This window comes from Sinocyclocheilus anshuiensis, unplaced genomic scaffold, assembly GCF_001515605.1.
Source record: "Sinocyclocheilus anshuiensis isolate Anshui unplaced genomic scaffold, SAMN03320099.WGS_v1.1 scaffold223, whole genome shotgun sequence".
Taxonomy (NCBI): Eukaryota; Metazoa; Chordata; class Actinopteri; order Cypriniformes; family Cyprinidae; genus Sinocyclocheilus; species Sinocyclocheilus anshuiensis.
The window spans coordinates 313,939-325,090 of NW_015548214.1; the positions used below are offsets into that span (position 1 = coordinate 313,939).

The window sequence follows — 11,152 nt, forward strand, 5'->3', positions numbered from 1 at the left end:
TCAGAGGGGACATGGATGCATTTAACCTGCAGTTACAGATGGATAAATAATGTTTTGTTATTAACATAAAACCTTGAATACTGATATTTGAAATCATTTAAAACCTGAACAAAATAGTCAAAATATGAAATTAAAACCGCCAGTAGGTGGCAGCATTTGACTGTGTTAATGAGTGAATCACTGAATAATTTATTCAACCGATTCATTAAAAAAGCTGAATCATTCAATAAGTAAGCATCATTGCTCAGAGACGCAAAACAGTGCTGTGATCTTTGTTTGGAACTATTTTCGTTGGCAAAATTGAGCAAAAACAAGCAATATTACGTCTAAAATGTAAGTCACTTATTGCTAACTTTATTGTATAAAATGATTATTAAATTAGTTATCATGCTGATATCTGCAGAAAAACGGTAGCCTACTCTTTGTGTGATATATATTAAGTTAACTGTATTACATTATATACATATAAAAAGCATACAGAGGCATTTTTGCCATCTACAATTTAGAATGACTTGAATTTTAATAGACTAATAAATCACGTGCATGCACTCTGTGTGTGTGATTTGGCTACTTGATAATGTCAGATCGCACAACATTACAACAACACTTCACTTACCATATTATCGCAGAAGATATACTGTATATCGCACAGCACACCCCAGCCTCGACTTGAGAGGAAAATGAAATCGACCGCGGTTGTGTAAGCACTTGTTTGCAGATGAGTAAAGGTGTTTTTTAGAAGTCTAATTTGCAGATGCCAGACTACTGATTCGTCGGACTGCTTTCCTGCAGTCCGTGTTCTTCTGACTCCTGACTGTTTTGTAGTAAGTAACGAATATGCTTCGGGGAAATGTATCGGAGTAAAAGTATACATTTTAATTAGGAAATGTAGTGGAGTAAAAGTAAAAGTTATGAGACACAATATAAATATAAATATAAAATTTAAATATTTAAATATAAAAACATACAGATACTCCCAAAAAATACTTAAGTATTGTAACGAAGTATTATTACTTCGTTACATTACACCACTGCCTATCTCTATATGGTTTAGCTGTGTCTTCATAAACTTGTCACCATGTGCCAATATATGACTATTACAAGTTTACACATCCAATTACAGGCAAAGTTCAGACAAGAACGAGGAAATGTTTCCCTGAAAACCACTGATGAAATAATATTCATGTGATTTTCTTCCCCGTCAAGTCAAGGAAATGTTGACAAAGTTGAGAAAAAAAAATTGTTTTGGCATGCCAAACTATGAATTCATAAATAAATGCATTAGCCAGTGCGAACATTCCACAGCTGACTGAACATGCTTTGCAATATGCCTCTCTGGTTCTTTTATGCATCAGGATTGGAGGAGGCCTTATACCCCAGCAACCAGAGCTTTCATCATTATGACAGCAGGGGGATCTCAGGAGGAGAAAGAATACTATTTGATTAGACATTAAGACGGACAAGCTCGAACCAGCAGGACTGCCAGAGCAGCGGTGCTGGAGCAGAGTGCTCACCTCAAGGTCTCCTTCCTCATCCACATTCTGAATGTGCTGGTAGCCAGTTGTGTAAATTTCCAAAGCCTTGGCATGGAATGCCATCTCCACTGTTACAAATTCACCGAGAATTTTCTGCATCAAACACATGAGACATGAATGTAATTAATCATCTCTTATCCTCATCAAGGCTGCATTTATTTGATCAAAAATACAATAACAACAGTAATATTGTGAAATATTATTACAATTTAAAAGAACTGTTTCCTATTTTAATATATTTTTAAATGTAATTTATTCCTGTGATGGCAAAGCTGAATTGTCAGCATCATTACTCCAGTCTTCAGTGTCACATGATCCTTCAGAAATCATTCTAATATTTTGATTTGCTGCTCAAGAAACATTTCTTATTATTCATAAGGTTGAAAACAGCTGTGCTGCTTAATTTCTTCATGGAAAGAATCATATTTTTTTTTCTGAATCCTTTGACGAATAAAAAGTTAAAAACAACAGCATTTATTTGAAACAGAAATCTTGTGTATCATCAGAAATATCTTTACTGTCACTTTTGATCAATTTAATGCATCCTTGCTGAATAAAAATATTATTAAAAAAATGTTTTTTACTTAAATGTGGGTTTAGTTTTAAACACAGTAAAGTTTTCAGGGACACTGTTTGAATTTCGGATTACATTAGATTATATTTGTATAATAATATATAATATACTTTATTTTATATTTGTATAATATACAGTATAATATTAAAGGTTGTTTTATCCTTTTACAAAATAAACTGATATTACTTATTAAATAACTAATCGTGCAGTCTGAAGGACCTTGATATCCCGAATCTTCTGCTTTTCAAAGTCATCTATTGTCTCCTCCAGCTGGCGAGTTGTGCGTGTGGCTTCCATTGTGGCTCTTTGGAGTTCACTCTCGGCCTTTCGTGACACAACAAAGAAAAGTAAAGCACAAAATGTTCCCAAGTAACAGACATACCCAATTTACCAAGAGGTTTTGAACTGAGAAGAATGAAAAGACTCATATCAGGTTGAGTATAACTGACATATTAGTACCAGGCTGTGTTGGACCTACTTGGTTATAATTAAATGAAATAAAAGAAGTTTCGAGATAATATTACAGTTCGTTGCACACAAGGCCCACCTGTGACTGAGAGAGGCTGTTAAGGTTAATCTGTAATTGTGGTTTACAACAAATATCTTTGAGATTATTTGACATTATGTCTAGTAGGGCTGTTGATTCTTGTTAATTGTATTAAAAATGATGTGTTAAAAAAAATAAACACATTTAATTCAGAACCATATGCAAATATGCAGCAATATGCAGACATTTTGAGTTATACTAGTTAAAAATGTTGTAAATATGTTTAAAAACATTTTAACTTGCAGTCGCAATGGCCCCCAAGTGTACCGCAGTATTGACTTTTAACATCATTTTTGATATATCTATTAATTTACTCATCTGACACAATAATGTATCTTCAGTTGGGGGAGTTCTCAGCAAGTATTGATATATATGCAGTTCATTTTGACAAATTAAATCTATTAATGCAATTAAATATATTAATTTGTTTTAATTGATTGACAGCCCTAATCTACAAGGTAATTTGAAAATTGTGGCATCTTGCATGTTATGCAAATTTAAGCAATGATCCTAAAATCTGTCAGACCTACTCTTCTGGTTCACAGCTACATACTTTCAGTGAAACTGAACTTTCAGATCCGATTTTCTTTTGATATCTTGTTGATTATGTGTCTCTGATTTTATCTGTGATATTTTTTTTTATTGTTTTGCTTGTATTTATTTTATCTGATGCTGTAAAGCACATTGGTCAGCTGCTGCTGTTTTAATGGTGCTATATAAGTAAATTAAACTTGAAAGAAGAAATAATAACATTGGGCTGTAAGGATACAATAATCTGTCTGTCTGAGGGGTTTCTCTGCCTCATCCTTTCAAGCTGCTGCATCTGCTTGGCCTCTCTGTTCCGTGCAGTCTGCGTCTGCTTCATGTCCTCCTGTACAAAAATTTGATAAAATCACAGAAGGTTGGTAGAAAAGAGCACTCTAGTTCTTAGGTTTTGACCTATGACAACAGTCACAGTACATCATGCTTACTCAGAATGTGATGCAATGCTGCCCTCATGAGATCATTGGGAAAAGGACATTTGTATATTTGAGAACTATTAAATATAAATCCTTTTAACTGAGGTTGCTTATGGAGAAAAACCTTACCCTTTTTGTTTTGACAATATTCCCATATGCTTTCAAAGGCTCTATAACTTTCACTTCCAGCCTCTCCACCTGTGAATAATACTAAGTGTTTTTATATTAGTAAGAAACACAAATATGCTGAAGAATTTCATTTTATTTTAAACACACTTCTGCTTGTCGATAGTCCTGAATCTGAGCCAATTGATCTGCAAAATTCTTCAATCCACATTTCAGGTTCGGTGTCTCTGTGTCAGCATAAAGGCCGACTTCTTTTACCAGTAGGTCGGCTTTGTCCCGCAGTCGTGCAGTTTTACGGACATAAGCAGCAAACAGTTGGCAGAGATCTCCAAAGTGTTTCTCTACATTGGTGATGTTCTCTTGGATCTGCTTGGTCTGGGTGTCTCTGTAATGTGCAACAAAGAAAGATGAAGATTATCTGACTGAGGGAATGTTGTTAAAATAACTTAGACTACAGGTTTTACCCTCTATCAGCATATTAAAAGGGTTATATGTCAAATTTATTGCACATGAGAGGAACAGTCAGTAAGTATTACAAGACTATCATGATGTATATTCCTTCAGGTAAGAGTTGTTTTAAAAATGCTGTCGCAGCCTGTTTTTATCTAAAAAATTCGACCAACGTTTATCTGGGATGATAAATTGTAATACAAAACTAGGCAGACGTGTCTTAATAATACAGTGTAACTGAGGAAGGTTCATATGTAGCATCTTTTATCATCTTGTATCTTGGAAATGATCACAAACATGCTACACAGATAATTATGCCGTTTCTGTTTTAGTATATTGATATTAAAGTTAAAGTTCTGCTTATGCATTTACAGTCGATTACATCATAAAATACGCGCTAGACGATGAACTACTGCTTGTATAACGTTATAGCTTAGCAGGCTAGCAAGCTTCCCAACCGTCATAACAACTCTGGACAACTTTTACCTCGCTCTTGCATCAGGAGTGCGACTCATGATAACTCGAAACCAATATATATGTATTAATTAAAAATAAATTCTCAAGCTATATGGATACTGACGTAACTTTATTTAAAAATGCTAAAAACAGTGTTGTGTCTATTCTCTGGGCTAAAGCTGCAACAGGAAATCGCCATGGAAGAACGCCGTGCCGTTACCATGGAGCCAAACCTGCGCCCTCTACAGGTATATAAAGGAAAAACTAAATTAAATTAAATTATGAAAAACATTGCTCGATATATGATTAATGAGTAAATAATGTGAAAGAGGCGTCCTCTACAGGTATATAAAGGAAAAACTAAATTAAATTAAATTATGAAAAACATTGCTCGATATATGATTAATGAGTAAATAATGTGAAAGAGGCGTCCTCTACAGGTATATAAAGGAAAAACTAAATTAAATTAAATTATGAAAAATATTGCTCGATATATGATTAATGGGTAAATAATGTGAATAGTTTAAGTCTAGATAGACTAATAAAATGGCCCAAAATATGTTACGATAAATGTTTGCTGAAATATATAATATAATATAATATAATTTAATATAATATAATATAATAATGTAATATAATAGATAATAATAAAATGGCCTAAAATATGTTAAGATAAAATGTTTGCAGAAATAGGCTATAATATATTATAATATAATATCAATAAGAGAATAAATTAAAACAACAACAACAACTTTATATTTTAAAATATTTCCAACATTTCCATTTCCAACATCAAATAGAGGTTTTATAAATGTGTTTATGAATGTAAAATTAGCAGACATTAATATTTGGTTCATTACACAATATTTGAATGTTCACTTATAAGGCATACATCCTGTTATACATAATGCTCATTCTTTCAGGTTTTAGAATTTTAAAAGTCCATATGAAAAATATGACTAAAGCCTATCCACTGGCATTTCTCTCCTCCTTGCTTATATCTTTAATGTATTGCCCTCTGTAAATTAATTTGATCATGATGTCAACAGCAGTATGAAAGCACAAAATCATCTGCTGGATTTGCATTCCTTTTTAATAAAGCAATTTGACTTTAATTCCCCTCTTTACATACACATATGGCATACTTTAGCGAGTTTATTGGGTTTGTAACATTGCCAAAAGCAGACTTCATGATCATTGAAAGTAATGGGAATTCATTGTGATGCGCTCATGAATGTCACCAGCTGCTGTGTCTGCACCTCTGTGGAGAATGTCCAAAAACCTTCATTATCATGCTTAATCATCCATGGAATTGATCCCACTGTAACAGATTGCCTGTGTAAAACACATAGCGTTTAGCTGTGTGCATGTGCATTGAGTCCTATTTAAGAAGTCTAAAGCCTTAAAATGGTCTAATTGTTTTTAATCAATGGCTGTTCACACAGACAATAATATTCTGCTTTGGTCAAATTCTGACTCTAAATGTCATGTAAACACATTAACCCGAATGTCTAGAGATAATATTCTGGTTTTTAGAAATCTGAATCTAACAGATGGAATATAATGCTTGTATTGGTCTGAATATTTGGGCACGTAAAAACATCTGGCCACCGTACATCTGTAGCTGAACATTCATTTATCTGAACATGTCCAAGTGTAGCATATAGCCTATTGTAGGTAAAAGTAGCAAATAGTTTAACCACATTTGCAGATATTATGCATTTTTTTCAGTAGCAAAGCTATTTTATTGATTATTAGAGGCCTAGTGTGTGAATCACAAACGTATTTTTTTTCTTGCTAATATTTCAGCAATAAATAGCCTACATGTGTAGCTACTCTGTCTGCTGTTTTGAACCAGAACAAGTCCGATTCGGGAATTAATGACTCTTTTCAGTCGGTTCTTTTCAAGGAATCGATCGAACAGATCCGAAGTCACAAGTCGTCCTCCGTTTGAATCGACAGCCCCCTTGTCCAAATACCCTCACTTAAAGTCTTCGCACTTGACCACTTGACTACTTATGACGTATTTCCTGGATTTGGTCCAAGTGTTCAAGTGAGCATGAAGACCACAAGTGTGTGTAGAACTTTTCATTACCGGATGGGACACACTTATAGTGTTGTAAAACTGCAGGTGTTTACAGAGCTTTATTTTTTCTTTTCAATACTTTGCATTTTAAATTCAACTTCTAAATGTCTGTTCAGCAGTCCCTATATAACAGATGACACAATTTAATTTTGTGGTGCTTAACTGATAAAAAGCAGTTGCAAATGTTGTACAAAATAATTATCACCACTAGGCCTATTCATTTGCACCAATAAAGCGTGCAACTCTTTGTTTTACTACCAAATTATATGTAATATCTAACACTTATTAATATTTAACATACATTGGAAAGGTTTCCGTGACCTCTCGCGAGAGGTTTTTATTTCCGACGATTTATTTATTTCCACAACATAACGCATGATGGGATACACTAAGTCTCGAATACCAAATACCGAATACTCGAATATTCGGAGCAGTATTGGTGCTGTACCTAAAAGTATTGAGCACACGATTAGGCTAGTTCGCTGTTCAGCGAGGTGTTAGGACAGTTATTAACAAAAATACGTAGAAAAATATGTAATTTTCTGCAGTCCGAAGATAAAGTGCTTTTCATGTCGAAGACTTCCAGCACAAATGTGCGAACACAAGTAGCCTACAGGTAAGTGACAACAGGTGTAGGCTACTGCTAAGTGAAAGCACTCCATTAATATGACGAGCTGCATCACAAATACATTATCAAGGGGTTTATGGAAGAAACCTGCTAATATTCACAATATGCCTTTAACTCTCTCTTTCTTTGTCTTATTTAGGCTCATTTTTGTGCTAGCATTTTGAGTAAGATGGCGATTTTGAGTGATATGAAATACAGACAGCTGTGAAAGTCTAGCCAATGAACATTTCAGAAGCGTTGATTGTTTTAATATGATGAAAATATTAAAAGGACGTCAAGGTCTTCATTTTTTACTGGCCTGACATTTTGCAATTCAGCCCGCTCTTGAGTGATTTTGTTAAGTCAAGTCAAGTCAAGTCAAGTCACCTTTATTTATATAGCGCTTTTAACAATACAGATTGTGTCAAATTTGATGGGGGCAACAGCTTCTAATGTATTAGAGAAGATAGTGCCCATGTTGCTAGTTATTTCGTCTAGTTCATGTGTACTTATTGGTACACAGAGCAGTTGAGATAAATCAATTAAGCAGTTGAATGAGAATAAATGAATGTGTTGATTCAAGTATTGTCCAAAATTACTAATGCACGTAGTAGCTAAATGACAAGAGTGAGCATCAGTATTCCCAGAATAAATTGTACATTTAGAATATGCTGTGTATACAAAAATATTTGAATAGCCGTGAAGCCTGTACATTTCCCCTCAAATAAAAGCAGTCAGAATGATGTAAACAGGTTTATTGTATGAAAACCTTTGTTTAATCATAACGACAGCATTTTAGTCACAATAGCTAGCTCATATATGGCAGTTTAAGAAACTATGCAAATGGCAAATCACTTATAAAAATGTGTGGCGACTTGTGTAGCATAGAAAATAATAGTACAGTTTTAGTCTATGCGGTGGAGTGCAGTAACATTTATTTTCCACTAGATGGCAGCCAAAATCTTTCTTACCGCACTGACAATTCTGTTCGGATTAACTTGCTTTTTTCCTTAAAGTCATCTTTTCTGTAAGATACATGTATGTAGCTTACAGATGAGGTCTACTTTGATACGTATGCCTTACTCTAAGTGATTATTTCTGCAAGGAATAAATAAAATGGGAATAGATTGCAGCCAGTGGTTGGTAGATTTAAAGTAGGACTATGCATTTCTGCTTATGATACATTTATATGAAGTGAGGAACAAACAGATGTTTAGAGAACAGCTTTCTTCTTCTTTCCCTGTAGATCTTCAGTCTTCACCTTGTGGAAGTTGCCCTCAGCCCAAAAATACTGCATTGTTTGTCTGGTGTATTCATTTGTTCTGGAAGATTGTGTCCTCTTAGAGACAGAGTCTGACTTTCTTAAGGAACAGATGGTGTTATTAAAAACACCAATTAGCGGGAAGTGGGTTGCATCAACACAGCTCTCTGAGCTTCGTGTTGGTGGCCGTCTGTGCCGTGCTGACAGGTTATGTCAGAAAGAAGTGTTCCCGCTGAACAGACTGGGAATGACATATGTCAGGAGCCTTGGCTGTCTAGAGCCCAGCGAGAGAGGTATAGGGGCATTTGAGCATTGCTCCTCTTGCCTACAGGTGAGACCTCATCAGCGTTGTGCTCTCTAAGGGTGTCAAGTCATCTCTACAGTCCCTGCACCCCACCAATCACCGGCAGCAGTGTGTCCGCACGCCTGCCTGCTTCTGTCATTATATGCTCTGTGGTGTCTGTCAGCAGCTACATGAAATTAGAGCAAAGCCTTCTGCTGATTACTACTTCATTCTGCTCTCATTTAAAATGCACGGCCCACCTTATGCTGATGCTGTTGGCCTGCGTGATGTCAATTTATCTAGAAGAATGCAATAGTTTCATTAACATACACACACTACCCTCGGAGAAATCATTTCATCATTGTGTATATTTAAATCTGGTTCATATTCTGATTGCATATTGTTCCCAAGATATCATCTTCAACATCTTTAAATGTGGTGTGGCTCTTTAAAGTCTGTTGTGTGGCTTACTTAGAATTAAAAAAGGTCTACATAATGTAGAGATGCATCTGCACAAACTCTAAAGGGGAGACTAGGGAGACCAGGGCTAGTTGACAGATTTTTACTTCCCAATTTTGAAAATTAAATTTAAAGGCATGACTATAAAAAAAACCTATTGGACATTTTCATCATTGTTGCCCAGGAAAAAAAGATTCAGTTCAATGAGGTTGAGCATTTGTTTTGGGCAAATTGATGCGATTGTATGGTTTAGGTAGGGAACATAAAATATGGAGCCCCCATATGATAATGAAAATGGGAAAAATTATATTTCAATGTTTTTTGCATTTTTCATGTTTATGTCGTCCTACACACTTTGCGTTCACTCTCAAACTTTTGCATTCCCCCAAAATATTTTGTGTTCATGTGCAAAAATAGTGAAATATAGTTTTCCCTCCCATTTCTTATTATTTCCATCAACGGTTTTGTGTTAACTTGCAAAATGCTTGCATTCCTCTGAGAAACGTTTATTTATGAAACTTTTGCTTACTCTCGCAAAACTTTTGCATTTGCATAAGGTATTTTATGTTCACTCACGAAAACTTTAGTTTTTCCTCCCATCTCATATTATTACTTTGCGTTTGTTCACAAAACTTTAGCTTTCTCTCAGAAAATGATTGCGTTTCCCCGAGATATTTTGTTCACTCACAAAAACATAACAATATAGTTTTTTCCTCCCATCTCATATTATTTTGCATTTGCTCGCATATGCTTTACCTGCGAATGCCAATCTTTGTTAGAGAATGCAGAAGCTTTGCAAGTGAATGCAGAGTTTCGCGGGGGAACACAAAACTTAAGCATTGAAAAATAATTTTTCCTTTCATTTTATATTTTTATCATCACCATATCCTTTTAAGGTTCCGTCCAAAGGGGGAACTAGAAACTTCTCTTTATTGATTTGAGAAGAATACCCCATTTCATGAAATGAAATACTAAAAGTATAAAACACATATTCCTCAACATATCCATAAACATTTAATGGATGTTTTAAGCTAAATTTCAGCTTACCTCAACATTTAAAAACAAAATATTGAGTGGGTGGTTTATTGTGTTTCCTAATTGAAAAATATGTGATAGTTAGTCATTTATAAATAGTAGCATGCAGACGATGCACTAGTTCTTCATGGGTTTTGAGAGATAGCATGGCATATACAGTATCATGTACTCTTAGCTTCCTGTCCTGGTAATTGACACTTGTGTGATGTGTGTATATTACTGCAAGTAGCTTGGGTAAGAAAGTGCCTCCTAAGAACATAAATGTGCAGTTAAATTAGCAAGTGCACAGATCATGTAATTCTCCTCCATACCCTTAAAATTGATTGTACATTTAAGCCCACTCCACAGAAGTGTCATACATGTATAATTTATTTATCCCACATGTAATATTAATAGCGATCTTTATTGTGCTCAGGCATCCTTTGAGCTAGATTTCCCACCCTGTATTTTTACCTTAATGCATCTCCGAGCCGGTGAGGCTGCCAGACTGCGGCCATCACACACACACAAACAACTGAGTACATCTTTACTGCATGTTAACCTCTTAGCTGTAATAGACTGCCCCTCCTAAACACACAATATCTATCACTTCCCTAGAGAGGCCATTTTGGAGTGCTTCCACAACTTCTGGCTTTACCGGCTAATTGAGGATGACTTCAGACTCCAGAAACACTGCACAGTCCTGTGTGGTTTAATGTGTGTGTGTGTGTGTGTGTGTGTGTGTGTGTGTGAGGTGCAATGGCACGAGCTGTAGATCGAAGGTGTTTTTATAAG

The 11,152-nt window shown here is 35.1% G+C and overlaps 1 protein-coding gene across 2 annotated transcripts in view; it reads right to left on the reverse strand.

Moving 5' to 3' along the window:
- LOC107653841 (protein FAM92A1) overlaps positions 1-4,874 on the reverse strand; it is a 7,186-nt gene extending 2,312 nt beyond the window's left edge. Inside the window, exons 1-7 of one of the 2 annotated variants that reach the window (XM_016440690.1) lie at positions 4,678-4,874; positions 3,892-4,126; positions 3,745-3,813; positions 3,426-3,527; positions 2,657-2,662; positions 2,329-2,433; positions 1,515-1,628 (exon numbers count right to left, since the gene is read on the reverse strand). In XM_016440690.1, coding sequence (XP_016296176.1) covers positions 1,515-1,628; positions 2,329-2,433; positions 2,657-2,662; positions 3,426-3,527; positions 3,745-3,813; positions 3,892-4,126; positions 4,678-4,706 — 660 coding nt within the window. In that variant the 5' untranslated portion in view covers positions 4,707-4,874. Of the gene's footprint in view, positions 1-1,514; positions 1,629-2,328; positions 2,434-2,656; positions 2,663-3,425; positions 3,528-3,744; positions 3,826-3,891; positions 4,127-4,677 lie in introns of both variants that reach the window. The other variant, XM_016440688.1, reaches the window with a different exon arrangement.
- Between the last annotated feature and the right edge of the window lie 6,278 nt (positions 4,875-11,152).